Below are 20,020 nucleotides of genomic sequence, written 5' to 3' on the forward strand. Positions count from 1 at the left end.
CTTTTGTGCTGTCTTAAGTAGGTTTTACCATGTGTTTACACTATTCATAAAAATAACTAGTGTTTTTTTTCATATTCTGAAACGGTGAAAGTAACAGTGGAATTATCTGCTCTTGCTAGGTTTGGTGGGATTCCTCTATGAAATTATCCAGGCCAGGAGTTTCTATGATGTAACTCTGGTATCTTTTTCTATTATTTGGTAGTAAAGAGGTTTGTTGGATTTTTACCATTTCTGAAGTCATTTTGATAAATAATATTTTCCCAGAAAATTATCTCTGTCATAAATTCTTCCTCTCACTGTCTGCTTTTCTGCTCTCCTTAGGCACTGACATCATGTAATCTTTCTCTTCCAGCTGCTGTACCATCACTGTCACCATAATTTAGGTTTTGTTACCTCCCTTCTGGGCTATAGCTTCTACCTTATAAATTCTAGTATTTTAACACACAGTGTCACTAGATTAAATTTTATTGCCTACAGTATTATTCATTCCTTTAATATATATTGTCCAATATGCTATGTGGTAGGCATGACAAGCATGCAGAGAAGACAGACAAAGCTCTATTCTCATGGACTTACATTTTGGTGAATGGTGTCAGACAAGTAACACATATAAGTAATAATCTATCAGGTAGTGATAAGCATTATGGAGAAAAATGAAACTGGATAGTGGGGATAGACATAGGAGGCTGGGTAGCATTTTAATACATAGAGTCATGAGTGTTGAGCAGGGACCTGAAACAAGTCATAGAGGGAGCCAGCTGGGAAAAGTGCTTGAGGCAGGTTTAGTAAGACATAGGTCCTGAGCTAGGAGAATACTTGTCATATTTGGCAAAACCAATACAATATTGTAAAGTTAAAAAAAAAAAAAAAAAGAATAGCAAAGACATCAGGATTGGAGCTCTAGAATGAGCCAAAGTGGAAGAGCAGAAGATGAAGTCAGAGCTCTTGGTTGTCTGTGTGTTTGGAGGGATGGGGTGGTGGAAAGGAGTGGGCAGATCATGAAGGACATTGTGGACCATGATAAGGAATTTGTATCTTACTGAGTGATTTGAAAAGTTGTAATACTTTTTTTGTTTTTGTTCTTTTTTGAGAGCAACATGATCTCGACTAAAGACAAATTATTGTGGCTCCTCTGTAGAGACTGTAGAGGGCTATTGATGTAGTTCAGGAAGGAGAGAAAGTTAGATTAGTTCATGGATATAGTGGTAAAATTTGGGAGAAGTGGTTGGATTTCAATTATATCTTGAAGGTTGAGCCATTTAGATTTGCAGATGAATTGAATGTGAGATTTGAGAGAGAGCCATCCTTCATTTTTCTCAAAGGCTTTTGTCTGAGCAACCTGAATAATACTGTTGCCATTTATTGAAAGAGGGAGCGTTGAAGAATAGCAGTTTGGACTGAAAATAAAGAGTTTGGCTTTGGACATTTGAGGTTGAGAATGCTACTGTTGATCTAAGTGGAGATGTCAAAAAGCAAGTTGGATATTGCATTCTGGAGTTCAGGTGACAGGTCTTTGTGAAAACTCTTCAATGGCTGTCAACTTCTCACAAATTTTAGATTGCTAGTATCACACTCGAGATCTTTTATCTGACCCTAGCCTTCCTTTTTGGAGAAGGCAATGGCACCCCACTCCAGTACTCTTGCCTGGAAAATCCCATGGACGGAGGAGCCTGGTGGGCTGCAGTCCATGGGGTCGCTAAAGAGTTGGACATGACTGAGCGACTTCACTTTCATTTTCACTTTCATGCATTGGAGAAGGAAATGGCAACCCACTCCAGTGTTCTTGCCTGGAGAATCCCAGGGACGGTGGAGCCTGGTGGGCTGCCGTCTATGGGGTCACACAGAGTTGGACATGACTGAAGCGACTTAGCAGCAGCAGCAGCAGCCTTCCTTTTAAGACTTGTCTCACACTATTACCTTACATAGACCAAGCCAAACAGGCTTTCTCACTTCTAGAATGTGCTAAACTTTTGGCTATTTTGATGCAGTTGCTTATGCTATTCTTTCTAGCTAAAATCCCTGTCATTTAAACTCTGTTTATTGGCATATTTTTCATTCTCCGTGACTTTATACATAAGAAGAAGACATGAGCTAGGAAAGGGAACATTATGTTCAGTTGATGACTTTAGTGAATGAACTCCTGGCTATCTTGTTCTGTGTCCTCATTTTAACCTGTGGGACAGCACAACACTTTTTCTATTTAGTGACAGAAGAAAATTAATTTTTATTTTCTTTATTTCCAGATGGGAACATTTAAAGCACATGATGGTGAATATTTCTTAGAACCTATAATGAAGGCAGATGGGAGTGAACATGAAGATGATCATAACAAGCCACATCTTATATACAGACAGGAATTAAAGAGGAACTATTTTCTGCAGTCTCACAAGCCTTGTGATGTTTCAGGTAAACTGTGAAGTAAAACTCTTTATGGTAAAACTGTAATATTATTTTTATCTTTTTTAGTTTAGAATTTATGTATTTTCTTTAAATTTTGATATATGTGATATTTTAAACAAATTTTCTTGACCCGAGGGATCCATTAGAAATTTATCTATAGACAATTTTGTTGTACATTAAGTTTACATTCAAAAAAGTATTCAGTAGAGTTAGCCTTTGAAAAACATGAGGGTTACTGATCCCCTGCCCAGTTGAAAATTCGTGTATAACTTTACAGTTAATGCTCCTTATATGCAGTTCTGCATCCATGGATTCAACCAATCATAAATTGCATAGTACTGTAGTAAGTATTTAGTGAGAAAAACTCACATAAAAGTGGACCTGTGCAATTCTAACCTGTGTTCAGAGTCCACTGTATTTGAGATTTGTAACAAAGAATCAGAAATTTTTTACTTTAATCTGTTAGTGATAGTAGTATGATTTTTCTCAGCAAAATTCAAATGACTGAAAAAACTGAACCTTAGTAACAATAACATGTTGCTCAACTTTACATACTTTTAAATTTGTATAAAGGAAATATTTCAGATAGTTTTCTGGGACTTTTTTTGCTCAGCATTGTTTCTAAGGGTTGGCCATGTTGGTACATGTAGCAGCTGTTCATTTTCATTGCGGGGTATATATCACAGTTCACATATCCATCTTCCTGTCAATGAACTTATGGGTTATTTGCCGTGTTTTGCTACTATACAAAATGCTTCAATGAAAATTCTCATCCTCATCTCTGTGTTTGAGTCCATCCAGAGTATACACATTGTTACTAGAGAATTCCACATTATTTTGCAAAGTGTTTTTTTTTAATCAATTTTTATTTCCAGCAATATATGAGAGAAGTATGTTCCTCTTTTTTTTCCCTATAAAATTCAAACTAATGAAGATTATTCATGGTTTAGAACTTAGGAATTGATGATTTCTATAAACTGTAAGTCTGTTGCTAGTAGAATACTTGTATATTGCATAGAAGTTGTATTAAGAGCTGAGTCCTTCTAATATACATGAATCTTCATCATATCATTTTATGTCACTCTATGAAGAATGGTGAAAAGCACCTGCACTTACCATCAAAGTATAAAATCTAGACAAGAGTGGGATTAGAAAGGATTTATTTGAGATTGTAGGTGTCCGTGAACTATGGTTCCAAACAGTGCATTGCCATCTGTTTTGGGATATAATGATATGTAGGCCTTTGAAGGTTTTCCCTGGGAATGCACTTCTTAACCTTTGCTATTATATGAGTGCCATTTTGGAGTGGTTCTCACTGTGTCTAAGGCCGTGTTTTAAATCTATTGACATAATAGATGCCTTTCTTATGCTTTTAATATGAGCATAAGGGTTTCATTTTTATGGCTTCAAAGAAAACACAAATGGGTACAGCTCCACAATAGAATTCTACGGAAGGCAGCTTATGCTTGTTCTGATCCACCATTCACGAGCAGCTTGTTTAATGAATTGTTTAGCTTCTTAAGAAGAAAGCCACCAAGTAGACACTCTGAATGCGTAAATGTTTCACATAATGATATGCAGGGTTTTGCATTCACAATCTGTTCATTATCAGAAAGAGAATGGTTCAAGAAAAGCCAGACCCTTTTGTTTAAAAAAACAAAAAACAACAACAACAAAAAAAACCTTGTACTAAATTAGATTTGTTATAAAAACTACAAATAGCAAGCAAATAGAAAGCTATGAGTTTTAGTTTTCTTTTAATTATGATATATTTTCCCAAAATGTTTATCTACTAGAATGCTAAAGTAGTATCATTCTTTTCAATTCTTAAATTATCTACATTTTTAGGTATAATTAACATACATATTTTTAATCACTAAAAAGGCAACAATTAATGGCCTAAATAATTAGCTGCTAATCATCATCCTGTTAGTAAAATGGAGAGTTGTAAATGTCATTAGTAAAATGTTATCAAAGGTTTTTTTCTTCGTCCCCAGTTCACACACTGCTGTTCTGTAATACTTGCAGGATCTTATATATTCTAAAAACATGAGGAGAATTCTTCACGTAGGTAGGCCTAAAGCTTTAACTTATGAACCAAAAGAATTAATTGGAAAAGGAAAAGCCATTTTTCCCCATATTTCTCTTGATTTAAATTTATTTAAAATTCTAAAATGCTGTAATTCATAGTCGCTTCAGTCTTGATGGATTAAATTTTTTTTTACATCAGATTTCATCATGTGGCCATATGAATTATGTTTGGTAGCTGAACCGTAGCCATTGTAGATGCCAGGTTTCCAGGTAGATATCAGACATATTAGAAGTAAAATCCAGTGGAAATGGCCAAATAAGCTCATAAAACCCATAAGAGGAACAAACAACCACACAGTAACAAAATTAAAACCCAAGGGGGAGGGAAACCCTGAAAAGATTGATAGGAATGAAAATAACCCTCTGGATTCTGCTAAGCGTGGTTCTGCCATTACTCACTCTTCAAGGCAGATCAGAGCTGGTCTGTGTTCCTTCCTTATTCCCGTTCTGCCATCACTACTCTGTCTCTCTCTTCTCAGTGTCCTTTTCTTTCTTACCTTTCTTCCCATTTCTCTTCGTGGTTGTTATTGCTATTCCCATCTTCTAAGTTGAATATTTTTTAAAAGTGCACCTCTTGGCCACCGCTTTATACCACTTCTTACATAGTCTATGTGATTTTCTTTGTACTTCTCTAATTTTTAGCTACTAATTTAAATGACACAGAACTGAAACATGTTCATCTTCAGCTTGTCCTAAGATGAAATCTCAGGGTTACAACTGCCGGATGCCAGTGTTTTCTTGGATGTCCCAGGGTATCTTAGATTCAATACGTCTGAATCCAAAGTTACTCTCTCTTCCATCTCCCTTTTTACCTGCACTCCCCAAAAGAAGCCTGTATGTTTTTGGTGTTCAAATTTCTGTTGAAATTAAGCATATGCTATATGATGCAAACTTAACAAGTATTACTTTTTAAAGTCCTGTTCAGTTAACTAGAAAAGATTAATTTATATTTGAATAACAGATTATTTGCTTCAACCTTTAGGTTTTCTTTTTTGATTTGTTAATCAGCATTGGAGCCTATTATACAGAGTGAAGTAAGCCAGAAGGAAAAACATAAATACAGTATACTAACGCATATATATGGAATTTAGAAAGATGGTAACGATAACCCTGTATATGAGACAGCAAAAGAGACACTGATGTATAGAACAGTCTTATGGACTCTGTGGGAGAGGGTGGGAAGATTTGGGAGAATGGCATTGAAACATGTGAAATGTCATGTATGAAACGAGATGCCAGTCCAGGTTCAGGGCACGATGCTGGATGCTTGGGGCTGGTGCGCTGGGAAGGCCCAGGGGGATGGTATGGGGAGGTTGGGAGGGAGGAGGGTTCAGGATGGGGAGCATGTGTATATCTGAAATTAAAAAAAAAATAAATAAATAAAGTCATAAAAGTAGTTTATTTGCTTAAGTGGCTATTCTTCATCTTATTATACTAGCAATGTTCTTAAGTTCAGTTTCATCCCAAGAAAAGAAAAATCCCAAACTGTGAAATTTGACCAACCTATTAAGATTTTGAGACTGTGAATGCTATGGAATAGAATATATCTATATATCTATATATCTTGTTGTTGTTTAGTCACTCAGTCGTGTCTGACTTTTTGTGACCCTATGGACTGTAGCTCGCCAGGCTCCTGTGTCCATGGGATTTCCCAAGCAAGAATACTGGAGTGGGTTGCTATTTCCTTCTCCAGGGGATCTTCCCAACCCAGGGATCAAACCTGTGTTTTCTACATTGGCAGGCAGATTCTTTACTGCTGAGCTCCCAGGGAAGCCCATATATATATATTTGGATGGATCTGTACTTTTCAAAGCACTCCTTATAGTCATGTGTCACTGTTCCTTAGAGTAATTCTGAGCTGTAATCATCCTTGGCTCATACATGTTTTCTGTGAGGGGAAGACCTAGTAGTAGTGTGACAATTATTTGTTCTATGCATATAGCATTATTTTATTAGCTGACCTATTTTGCCAATTGTGTGTTCTGCTTGCTATAATATTGAAATGTGCATGTATTCAATAATTCATTGCAAAGAGAAGGATCAGTCTGCCGTTTTTGATACTTACTTTGTGTTGTCATTATTATGTCTGTGGCAGTTCCTAGAACTTTGAAATCCTATTTTATTTGTGAATTCTTATATTATCTAGTTTTACTTGTAATGAAGTTAATGATTCCCGTTGGGTGAATTGTGTTTTAAATGGGATATGAAGAAGGGAACCCACATGCTGGGAACCAGAGGATATGTTTATCCAGTCTGACAGGTGCATTTTGAAAATATGTATCATGGAAAGTCACTGTGATCCTTCATATTTTAACTGTGGTAACAACAGTTCTTTCCAGGAAGGACTACCAGAGGACTACCCACTCTTAAAAATTTAACAGTTTTTAAAAATCTTCCTTCCTCTGTATTGGGATTATATATTTCATACTCTGTCTTTAAACTAGAGAATGTTTTTCTGGTAGGAATAATGATCCATTCTTCTAGTTTTGAAGCGTAGTCTTTTTCTTGATGTTGTCTTTGTACTAACTTGGGAATGATGGGGAGAATTGTGCTTCTCGAGGTATAAAAGAAACAATCATAATTATAACCCCTAATTGAAGAGTAAACTACACCTGTGTCTTAAACATAATAGTGTCAAACCACTTCTTATGTTTCTGTTAAAGGTTTGCTTATCTCTCGCTGTAAAATTACAGCTTTTTTTTTGTTGCTAGGCATTCTGATGTCAACTTGTTCTGGTTCATGTGTTCATCAAATCTCTGTTGAGGTGAGACTGAAATTGTTAATCCTTCTTTGAAATGCACTGTGAGTCTGTGTTTCTCTTCCACCTCCATTAAGAACTTTTCTGTCCTTGTTTCAGATTGATACACTTCCTGTTTTGAAATTTCTTATGTAGTGTTCTTAGTCACTTTGCAACTTGATTGTTTTCTATGTGTTTTACCTTGACCATAATATAAGCCTCACTGCTAGAATTGAATACATCTCCATTTACCCTTTATTGTAGCAGTACTTGTTCTTCAGTGCTCTGTTTCCACCATATGTTTCCTTTGGCTTCTTTCATATTCTTAGTCACTTGTTCTTTAAAGAAATTTCTCCTTAATGTTTTCTCTACAGGGAGAGGTATCTCCTCAAATTTCTAAAAAAATCCCTTTGCTGTAAATATGTTTATTTAGATATTTAAGATGCTCTTCACTTATAGAGATAAAAATGTGAATGGAGTTATTAGTTTTTAGCTCTTTTACTAACGATATCTTAGTATAGTTTCTTACTGTACTAAAAATTGCTATTCATTTTACTTATAATTAGCATCCTACTCATTCTCCTATGGTTAACATACCTGCCCATGATTTTGTCAGATTAAGATCATGGACTTTTGAATTTCTGGCTCTGTAATATTTCACAATTTAGGGGCTGCTGTATTTATTCTGCACATAATTAACACTATCTTGTATTGTTTTAAAATTTCTTATGTGCTCTGTTATCCTACATCTCAGTTTTAAGATTCTTTGTTTATGCTCCTTAAACTAAAGGGTTATATTTTATTTCATTTTTTATATTCCTCACAGCAACTAATACTATGTTATGCTTATAATACATGCCATGTAAATAGTTGAGAAATTGTTAGTACTAAAATAACTGTACTGCTTACAGATAGGTATGAAAGATGAGGTTCATTTAGAAGATGATTTGGGGCATCATACAAAGACAGTCTAACTCAGATATGAAAGTTGTAGAAGCTTACTTGAAAAAATAGCTCATTATCTGAAACCTAGAAGAAGAGTAGGGATTAGACAGGGAGAGGATGAAAAGTATTCCATACAGAAGCAGGATGATCTAATACTGGGGAGGTAAACAGGGGAATGTTCATGGAGGTCAGTACAAACTGGATTAGGGGTTTGGGCTTTACCTCAGCACTGATCCTGTAGATACTGAGAGTCATCTCCTCAAGAAGGTCAAACAAAGATCCTGATATGGGGTCTGATTATGTCCTTTGGCCTGACCTTGGTCTGAATTAATTGCTGTTATTGGGAGACAGAGATGTAATCAGCCACATCAGTCGGCTGGTAGGGTCAGGTGAGTGTAACTGGAACTATTGACTAAGTGAATAGATGGGGATAGATACCTGAAGAGAAATCGGGGACTGTTGTGAGAAGTTAGGTGAATAAATGTTAGAGAGGGGAAACTGCAGAAACACAAGATGGGCAGTTATAATACTGGTGTTATAAAAATTGTTTGGTGCCTATGAGCACTGGCAAAGGAAAATGCCAACAACTGATAAGTACAGAATGAAGAGAATATTTCTGACATTAACAGATTAGTAGCTGAACTTTGTGTTGAAATATACAGAATGAGTAGAGGACTGAGATATTAATAACTAAAATACAAGCTATGGTACAAGTAAGAGAACTAATAATTTTGTTCTTAGTGTAACACTGTCCAGAATTTTCAGTCAGTTCATTTTTTTCTGCTGTCATGGTATTCAGTAATTTTGCATACATGCTAGCAAATTTGGATTTCCTGACCACTTCTCAGTTTTTTATTTTGGTGATGGAGAGAATCCAAATAGAAAGACCAAGATGATTATTCAGGTTATGACTTTTGAATTTGTGCCACAAGAAAATGGAAGAAATTTCTGAATTCTTTCTCTTTTACTATAGTAATACATTCACTACTAGCCCTAGGGGACTCCATTTATAGCATTCAGCAGGAAGGAGAAAATATATGATGTAGGGTCAATAAATAATAAGCATGTCTGTCTTGTGGTGTGCTAGAAGAAGAATGAAGAAGGGACGCAAGAAGAGTTCGGTGGTGAAATATGTGTGCAAATTTTCCCTGCTCCATGTTCTGGGGTGAGCTTAAATTGAATAAGTGGAGAAAAGAGCTGACTGCTAAGAGGAGACTCTGGTTCTTGTTTCACATCAGTAACTCTGGAGGATGAAGTCTCAATTTGCCCCTAATGTGGGTTTGTTTATTCATTTGTTCATTCATTTATAATATATATATTTGAGCACCTCCTTCACTGATGCTACAGTGGTGCTGGGGCATTATAACTCATCCCTGTACAAGTACAATTGCTGTGAGCAGGGTGAGAGGGTAGAAGGAGATGAAGTAAACATCTATGGGAGGCTAGATCCTATTGATGTAGGTGAATCCAGGTTGTGGGACCTGGAGATTTCACAAGGGGAGCTTCTTGGTGAAGCTAGTGAAAAGCTTCTAGGTTTCCTTCAAGGTCTTTGAAAGGGACTTTGTAAGTGAGAGATCGAAAGTTAAGCTATTTTAGATTCATGGTGAACCCGCTTCAACATGTAGGACATTGTAAGACACAATAATGGCTTTGGCTATAACTTCAGCACTGGAAGCCACTGTAGGATTTTGAACGTAGGAGTGACCTACCTGATCAGCCTGTTTTTTAAAGGTATCACTCGGATTGTTGTAAGGAATCCTGCAACGCTAGCAGAAGGGCAGAAGCAAGGAAGGTTAAGAGGATATTGCAGTAATCAAGTTGATAAATGATGTCTTGAATTGGGGCAATAGCCATGAAGTTAGCCATGTGTACAGATACTGTGTACATCTTAATTGTCAAGCTGATAGGTGGAGTGAAGGTGGGGGTTGAGAGTAAAAATTGTCACATATTATTTATGTTTTATATTTGTTTGTTTTTCCTGAACAAATGGAAGAATTGTCATTTACCAAGATGGGGAAGTCTGTGGAAACCATGGATTAGAAGAGAATATCAAGAAATTAGCCTTTAGATATTTTAAATTTAAGATGCTAATTATATATCCAAAAGGAGAATAGTCAGGTAGGCAATGGAATATATGAGTTGGAAGATCAGTAAGGAGTCTAAGCTTGGGATAATAATTTTGAAGTCAGACCATATAAATGATGTTTTAAGATAGTTTGTATAAAATTGTGTAGGGAATGGATTAGATGCAGAAGAGAAAAAATCTGGACTGAACAATGAGGCATGTTGATTTTTAGCAGTTGTGGAGATGAGGAGAAAACTAGGAAGACTGAGAAGTAGGGAGATAATAAAAAAGCTGAGGCAATAGTGTCCCAATCTAAGTGATAAAAGATTTTTCAAAAGATAAGACTAATTGGCTAAATGTGCTGAGAATTCAAAGAACATGAAGATTTAGAACTGATTATTGGATTTTGCAAAGTAGAGATGATTGGTGACCCTAAGTATTGTGCTAATTGGAATGAGTTCCAGAATATTTTCAGGAATAAAAATTCATAAAATTAAGGTATTATGAAGGAGACTTAGATTAACTATCTTGCGTTCTTGCCTGGAGAATCCCATGGACGGAGAAGCCTGGTAGGCTGCAGTCCATGGGGTCGCACAGAGTTGGACAGGACTGAAGCGACTTAGCAGCAGCAGCAGGCTTTGAGAGGACTAATCCTGTCAATGGTGAAAACTTTTGTAGAAAAAGTGATACATTAAGCTTTGGAATGCAGCATAAAATAAACTAAACTATATCTTTGAAAATTAAGAGCTCAATTTATCCATTTCAAACTTTGATTTGTTCCTTTTGTCAAAATCCAGAAATAGTAAACTCAATAAAGTTTTTGAAAGCAGTGTAAATAAGTTTATTTCATGTAAATCAATTGAGATATTTCATAGGAATTTAAAACATTTTGCATAACATTTATTTTGAAAAGTGTTCATATATGTGGATCTGTTTTAGATATAATTTTTTTCTTCCATTGGCCTATTTATGATATTGTGCCAAGACAAAAAAAGCTAAAAACAGTCCTAAAAATATTATAGCTCTGTTATAAGTCTTGAAATGTGGTATAACAGATCCTTGATTTTATTCAAAATATGTTCAAGATTGTTTTGGCTATTCTTGATATATATATAGTTGATTTCTACAAAAGAATAAAAGGGATTTTTATTGGATTTAAATGGATTAATAGATCAATTTGAAGCATTGACATCTTTCCAGTATTATCTTCTAATCTATCCATATGACATATCCGTAAAGTCCTGCTTAATTTCTCATTTAATGTCTTCTAGATTTCTTTGTAGAAGTCTTGTATATTTGGATTCTTCCTGGGTATTTAGTCAGTTTTGACACTATTGTAAATGATATAATTAAATTTTATCTTCTAATTATTATACATAAAATGTATAAATTTTATATATAACAATTTTATTTGCTAATTATTATACATAAAAATGCAGGCACATTTTTATATTAATCTTGTTCTGCTTATATATTCTGTTTATCTGTTTATACTGTTGGGTTTTGTATATGAAAATATAAGACAGTTTTCTTTCTTTGAAAGATTATTTCCATATTTTATTTCTTTTTTTGCCTTATTGCACTGACTAGGATTTCTAGAACAATGTTGAATGGAAATTGCAGTGATGAAAATTCTTGCCTCATTACCAGTTTTGGAATGAAAGCTTTTGATGTTTTCTGATGTGCACAATGTCTACAACAAAATGTTGCAGGTCTTTCTTAGGAAGAAAAATCAATTTTTATTTGATTAAGAAAGTTCCCCTAAACTCCTGCTTCATAAAGAAATTTTATTAAGAATGGATATTGAATTTTATCAAAACATTTTTTCCTTCATGTACCAAGGTGATCATATTTTCCCCCTTTGTTCAGTTACTTGATTCTCAAATGGCAAATCTGGCTTGGGTTCTTATCAGACTAGTTTTGGTAATATTTTCTTTAGAGTTTCTACATCTATGTTTATGAATGGATTTGGTTTGTAATTTTTCCCTTATTGCATAGAAAAGAGCAAGGAAGATGAAGGACTATTGAAAAGAATGATTAAAATGATGGACTGTGAAATATAAGCTATATAGTCATTTGTCATATACTCACTTGATATTATTTTAGAATTACTCAAAAAGTAAAGAAGTAAATAATTCAATAGATTTTTGGAGAGCAATAAATGTAAAATTTTCTATGTAAAGTATTAATTTACTAATCAGCCAGATTGTTCATTTTACAATTTTTTTTCTTCCAACACATGACTTAACTGCAAACGCTAGTGAAGTAAATTTTAATCTTTGATCGCTAGTATTGAGTCACATGATGCTTTTCTCAGGAAGAAGATGCAAGATTCTAATTATTTTCAATTAAAATCTAATTCAGAATTGCAGCATTCAAAAAACAGCTCTGTTTAAAGACATCAAGACATGAGATTGTCTACTTTCACAATGAGTACAAATGTTGGGGAAAATTGCACAAGGATGGGCCAGGTTCTTGGCTGGTCCCAGCTGGTGTTCCTCTCTTTGTGAGGATCATTACTGGTAGAGTGAGAGCTGGGCCAGTGGTCAGGTCAGCGACAGACATCTGTTTCATGTGGAAAGCATCCAGTTCTCTGGACCTCCCCCAAGGAGGCTTCTTCCCTGTGCTTTTCTTCCTTGGAAGAGAGCCAGAAAACTGAAGATAAAAACTCCCTTCCCACTCTGATCTGATCTGCAGTTTGCAACTTCTTTTGCCTAATACAAATGTACCTAGATATAAAATAACTTCCTGGTGTACAATTGACAAAAATATTCTTTTAGAAAGTGGTAATTTGTTAAATTCTGAAGTGTAGCATAAGATAAACAAAATACCTGCTTGCAAATAAGAATTTGACCTATCAGTGTTTTCAGAGTTTGATTTTATTCCCCCACTTTTGTTAGTAACTAAAAGAACTGGGCTTAATAAAAGCCTTTACAAAAGCAATGTGAATAAAAATTTAGTCTATAATAAAGATGTTAATTACTGTTAAGATATTGCATAAAATTTTAATTTTTAACATTTTATGTTCATTTAATGACTGTCTTTTAATTAGAGCTCTGAGTTTTTCACTGTTAAATTTACTTTGGGAAATACCTTTAATATTTCTTTTTTTAAAAAAAATTAAGCAAATATTAAAGTTTCAAAGAATATTTCATACAAGAAGTCTATTTTCAGCCAAAGCTGTTTCAGGAATTTTAGAGTCAGGAAGAGTGTGTGTGTATGTATATATATATATATATATATATTTAAGAAATAAATTGTAATGACTGCAGTAACATTGGAATAAAGAAAAAGTTAAAGTTTATCTTTGTGTTACATTTTATATTTTTATGAGTTATAACTTTATTTTCCAAAAAATCTGAGACTTAAATCATAGTTAATAACACTACAGGAAGTGTAAGATTTTAAAGAGTTACTTAGTAATAGTGTGGAAAAATAGTATATCAGTTCAGGGATAGAGAAAATAGGGTGTGTGTGCATGCTCAGTCATGTCCAGCTTTTTGCAACCCTTGGATCATAGCCTACCTGGCTCCTCAGTCCATGGGATTTTCTAAGTAAGAATACTGAAGTGGGTTGCGATTTCCTCCTCCAGGGGATCTTCCCAGACCCAGGGATCAAATGGGCATCTCCTGCATTGAGGGCAGATTCTTTACTGCTGAGCCATCAGGGAAGACCCAAGTAGCATGTAATGCTTATAAATGCCTGCTTAGAACTAACTTTGTACTTTGGGAGGTGTTCTAGGATGCTTAGTAGTTAAAATTATCTCAAGGCAGTTCTGGAATGATTCCACATGAGGCAGATTGTCAGATAATATGGGGAAATGGAGCTCTAGGAGCAAGTCATGGAAAGTTTGGAAAGCAGAGGGAGTTATTTTATCTACTATTAAGTAATAGTAAGTGGCTGTGGTTCAGGAGTGGCTTGCCATGAAAGCTCATCTGAAAATAGGAAGACAAGACTAATGAGGTAGAATTCTCAATTGGTGTGTATTTTAATAGTGTTATGCTCTGTTCTAATTTCAGCAGTCGTGCACTCTTGCAAAATAAGCTCACTACATATCAATGAGATATGTAGTGTTCAGCATGAATTCTGAATAACTGACTTTTCTTTAAAGAATGAAATGTCACATTTCATTTACATGTTTAGTTGCTAAGGGTATAAATTTAACTCATTAAGATTTTCAGCATCTTTTCAAGCAGTTGTTATTATCAATATACAATATAACATTGTTATATCAATGTATGTAATTGTACATTCAGATTCTTCTTACATTTGTATCATTTGATTAGTTTGTCTTAGTCTCACTTTTTTTTTAGAATTTCTGAAAAGAGATAGGATTTTAAGACCTGAAAAGGCACTTCCTAAAATGCAAAGGGCAACACAAGTGCTCCTATTCTATGGAGGTTGGGGTGCAAAAAGCTGATAGGAGACAATGGATGTGTATTCCTCTCCATTTAACAAATCTTAAAGGTTTTGAATTTATGAATGAATGTATGCTTGTTTTTAACTCTTGATTTATACAAGAATCCTTGATTCAGCTTATTAGAGAAATTGTCTTGCACATCTTCAGAGCTAGCCCCAAAGGTTGACTTTTGATAATGTGGAAGAAAGGATATTTACTCTGTAATATTTACCAGTGTGCCCTTTGCCCTGTCAGAACACACAGCAGAAGAAACTAGAATTTCTTGCTATATGTAGGATTAATGGGAGTAATTTGGGGGTTTCCAGTGTCCCCTTTTTTTTCTCCTTGAGGGCCACTAAAGTAAAAAGTAAAGTAAAAGATCAAGCTAAACCCTTTTATATCAGAATTTTAGCTCAACTCTATGGCTCTGTAATGCAAAGAAGACAAGACCCCATATTTTCATGCATATGACTAACTCCTCTTTTAATTTTGTAGGAGGCAGGATTTTCCATTATAACCTTAATTACTAAATTCTTAACATTCTGCATGAATTACCCACACTTGACCTTTAAAAGGGTCATGTGATGTGGAATTCAGATGTAATCATTGATATTGAGAAAATATGAATTCATCTCTTTGTTATGCCACTTATTTTTGGTGGCTGTTGAAATTTTATGTAACTTGTGTCACATGTCTCTCTTTTTAAAAGTACACTATAATAGTAGCTGATTCAGGGATGTAATGAGGACTAATGATGTAATAATGCTTTTATATTTCGTGTTTCAGCTGGCCACAGGCAAGTCCATGATGTTCTGCACATTTATCACTAATAGATGGGGTTCTAATTATTAACTTGTGAACCTCTTTAAAATAAAGAATTATAAAGTGTTTTATAAGCAAATTCTTTAACAGGGGTTGATATTTCTAATATTGACAAATCAGAGAACTATAGATTTTTATGAATTTTTATATTATGGAATACTACTGTTTTAAAAAATATGTTCTGAAATTATATTTATAAGCTATGTTAGCATGTACAGTTTACTTGACCCTCCTGTTCCTTGCTTTCTTCAAATAAAGATAATCAAAACACCCCTTATAAAGTTGTTAATAATGAGATAATTTACAAGTACCTGATACATAATAAGCATTCATTGAATATTATGTTTGCCATTATTGTTGCTAGTAATATTAAGAAGAAAACTCAATAGGGTTGCAATATAGGACATATACTAGATCCAGAAAGCAATTTAAATCATAAGAAAATATAATTGAGATTTCACAGTATATGTAATATGATTGTCTTTTATTTCAAGGCACACTCAGTTCTTTGAGCTGAGAGTCCTATTGAGTATTTAACAAGTAGTTTGAAATATTGAAAGTCTAGAATGAGCTTCATGTGATTTCATGCTTGTTTTTAAAATGGATGATTACGTGCTGTTGGAGAATGTAAAATTTGTTTACTCATCTGGTTAAATACAGAGCAGGAATATCAATTCCAGCCTCAGCCCAGAGACCAGAATGAATGTTGTACTTGATATGTTCTTTTTTTTTTAAATTCCAGTATAATTGCCTTACAATATTGTGTTAGTTTCTGCTGTACAGTAAAGTGAATCAGTTTTAGGTATATATTTATGCCCTCCCTCTTGAACCTCCTTCCCACCCACTCCCTTAGGTCATCAGAGAGCACCAAGCTGTGCTATACACGGCATGTTCTCACTAGTTACCTGTTTTACATACTCTTTGACAGAAATCACAGCAAGGCTCTTTTAGACCCACCTCTTGGAGTAAGAAACAAAAAAAACAAAAATAAACAAATGGGATCTAATTAAACTTAAAAGCTTTTTTATAGCAAAGGAAACCATAAACAAGACAAAAAGACAACCCTCAGAATGGGAGAAACCATTTGCACATGAAGCAGCTGACAACTGATTGGATTACCCCTGCTCTGATGTGCTCCTCTGATAAATTTATTGTCTTGTTCCTCATTATATTCCTTTCTTCCATCTCCCTCCTTCTATATTCCTTTTTTCTATCTCACTTCCAAATTAATCATCCTCACTTTCTTCCTCATTCTCCTTTTCCTTTCTTTCCACGAACATTTATTCAGTTCAGTTCAGTTCAGTTCAATCGCTCAGTTGTGTCCGACTCTGCGACCCCATGAATCGCAGCACACGAGGCCTCCCTGTCCATCACCAACTCCCGGAGTTCACTGAGACTCACGTCCATCGAGTCAGTGATGCCATCCAGCCATCTCATCCTCTGTCGTCCCCTTCTCCTCCTGCCCCCAATCCCTCTCAGCATCAGAGTCTTTTCCAATGAGTCAACTCTTCGCATGATGTGGCCAAAGTACTGGAGTTTCAGCTTTAGCATCATTCCCTCCAAAGAAATCCCAGGGCTGATCTCCTTCAGAATGGACTGGTTGGATCTCCTTGCAGTCCAAGGGACTCTCAAGAGTCTACTCCAACACCACAGTTCAAAAGCATCAATTCTTTGGCGCTCAGCCTTCTTCACAGTCCAACTCTCACATCCATACATGACCACAAGAAAAACCATAGCCTTGACTAGATGGACCTTTGTTGGCAAAGTAATGTCTCTGCTTTTGAAAATGCTATCTAGGTTGGTTATAACTTTCCTTCCAAGGAGTAAGCGTCTTTTAATTTCATGGCTGCAGTCACCATCTGCAGTGATTTTGGAGCCCCCAAAAATAAAGTCTGACACTGTTTCCACTGTTTCCCCATCTATTTGCCATGAAGTGATGGGACCGGATGCCATGATCTTCGTTTTCTGAATGTTGAGCTTTAAGCCAACTTTTTCACTCTCCAGTTTCACTTTCATCAAGAGGCTTTTTAGTTCCTCTTCACTTTCTGCCATAAGGGTGGTGTCATCTTCATAGCTGAGATTATTGATATTTCTCCCAGCAATCTTGATTCCAGCTTGTGTTTCTTCCAGCCCAGCATTTCTCATGATGTACTCTGCATATAAGTTAAATAAGCAGGGTGACAATATATAGCCTTGACGTACTCCTTTTCCAATTTGGAACCAATTTGTTGTTCCATGTCCAGTTCTAACTGTTGCTTCCTGACATGCATACAGATTTCTCAGGAGGCAGATCAGGTGGTCTGGTATTCCCATCTCTTTCAGAATTTTCCACAGTTTATTGTAATCCACACAGTCAAAGGCTTTGGCATAGTCAATAAAGCAGAAATAGATGTTTTTCTGGAACTCTCTTGCTTTTTCTATGATCCAGCGGATGTTGGCAATTTGATCTCTGGTTCCTCTGCCTTTTCTAAAACCAGCTTGAACATCAAGAAGTTCACGGTTCATGTATTGCTGAAGCCTAGCTTGGAGAATTTTGAGCATTACTTTACTAGCGTGTGAGATGAGTGCAATTGTGCGGTAGTTTGAGCATTCTTTGGCATTGCCTTTCTTTGGGATTGGAATGAAAACTGACCTTTTCCAGTCCTGTGGCCACTGCTGAGTTTTCCAAATTTGCTGGCATATTGAGTGCAGCACTTTCAGAGCATCATCTTTCAGGATTTGGAATAGCTCCACTGGAATTCCATCACCTCCACTAGCTTTGTTCGTAGTGATGCTTTCTAAGGCCCACTTGACTTCACATTCCATGATGTCTAGCTCTAGGTCAGTGATCACACCATCGTGATTATCTGGGTTGTGAAGATCTTTTTTTGTACAGTTCTTCTGTGTATTCTTGCCATCTCTTCTTAATATCTTCTGCTTCTGTTAGGTCCATACCTTTCCTGTCCTTTATCGAGCCCATCTTTGCATTAAATATCCCCTTGGTATCTCTGATTTTCTTGAAGAGATCTCTAGTCTTTCCCATTTTGTTGTTTTCCTCTATTTCTTTGCATTGATCGCTGAGGAAGGTTTTCTTATCTCTTCTTGCTATTCTTTGGAACTCTGCATTCAGATGCTTATATCTTTCCTTTTCTCCTTTGCTTTTTGCTTCTCTTCTTTTCACAGCTATTTGTAAGGCCTCCCCAGACAGCCATTTTGCTTTTTTGCATTTCTTTTCCATGGGGATGGTCTTGATCCCTGAACATTTATTAAGCATATCCAAAGGGCAGAACATAATGCCCAGCAGTGTTTTCAGGCCTTGACAGAGTATATTGCTTGATAGTAGTGGGGATGATGGGCTGATGGGGAGGGGCTTGGGACTTCATCTTATCAGCAAAGAAGATCCATTGTAATTTCTTGAATAAGGATGAGATGAAAAGGATAGTCCTAAAAATGAATCATTTTGGATACAAATGAAGGGTGAATGGGACGGAGAAGAGACTGATGATGATAGTGGGATCATTCAAGAGATAGTTTGTGTCTTATTTTAATTTACTATTCAGGCAGGCCTTAAGAAGTCAAGTGTGCCTTAAGAAGCATCACTTCGAACAAAGCTAGTGAACGTGATGGGAGTAGTTGAGCTATTTCAAATCCTAATAGTTGATGCTGTAAAAGTGCTACACTCAATATGCCAGCAAATTTGGAAAACTCAGCAGTGGCCAGAAGACTGGAAAAGGTCAGTTTTCATTCTAATTTCAAAGAAAGGCAGTGCCAAAGAATGCTCAAACTACTGCACAATTGCACTCATCTCACATGCTAGCAATGAGCTTCCTTAGTGGCTCAGATGGTAAAGCGTCTGGCTGCAATATGGGAAACCTGGGTTTGATCCCTGGGTTGGGAAGATGTCCTGGAGAAGGAAATGGCGACCCACTCTAGTTTTTCTGCCTGGAGAATCCCAGGGATGGAGGAGCATGGTAGGCTACAGTCCATGGGGTGGCAATGAGTCGGACACAACTGAGTGACTTCACTTCACACGCTAGCAAAGTGATGTTCAAAATTCTCCAAGCCAAGCTTTAACAGTACGTGAACCATGAATTTCTGGATGTTTAAGCTGGATTTAGAAAAGGTAGAGGAACCAGAGATCAAATTGCCAACATCCACTGGATCATCAAAAAAGCGAGAGAGTTCTAGAAAAACATCTACTTTTGCTTTACTGACAATGCCAAAGCCCTTGACTGTGTGGATCACAACAAACTGGGGAAAATTCTTCAAGAGATGGGCATACCAGACCACCAGACCTGCCTCCTGAGAAATCTGTATGCAGGTCAAGAAGCAACAGTTAGATCTGGACATGGAACAACAGACTGGTTCCAAATCGGGAAAGGAGTATGTCAAGGCTGTATATTGTCACCCTGCTTATTTAACTTATATACAGAGTACATCATGCAAGATGCCAGGCTGGATGAAGCACAAGCTGGAATCAAGATTGCTGGGAGAAATATTAATAACCTCAGATATGCAGATGACACCACCCTTATGGCAGAAAGTGAAGAAGAACTAAAGAGCCTCTTGATGAAAGTGAAAG

The 20,020-nt window shown here is 36.0% G+C and overlaps 1 protein-coding gene across 2 annotated transcripts in view; it reads left to right on the plus strand.

Moving 5' to 3' along the window:
• The window catches only part of ADAMTS20 (ADAM metallopeptidase with thrombospondin type 1 motif 20), a 218,501-nt gene that overhangs the window by 20,847 nt on the left and 177,634 nt on the right, over nucleotides 1-20,020 (plus strand). For both annotated transcript variants that reach the window (XM_061416399.1, XM_061416400.1), the window contains exon 3: nucleotides 2,244-2,406. In XM_061416399.1, the coding sequence (XP_061272383.1) occupies nucleotides 2,244-2,406 (163 nt within the window). The remainder of the gene's footprint in view (nucleotides 1-2,243; nucleotides 2,407-20,020) is intronic.

Source organism: Bos javanicus, chromosome 5 (assembly GCF_032452875.1).
Source record: "Bos javanicus breed banteng chromosome 5, ARS-OSU_banteng_1.0, whole genome shotgun sequence".
Classification (NCBI taxonomy): Eukaryota; Metazoa; Chordata; class Mammalia; order Artiodactyla; family Bovidae; genus Bos; species Bos javanicus.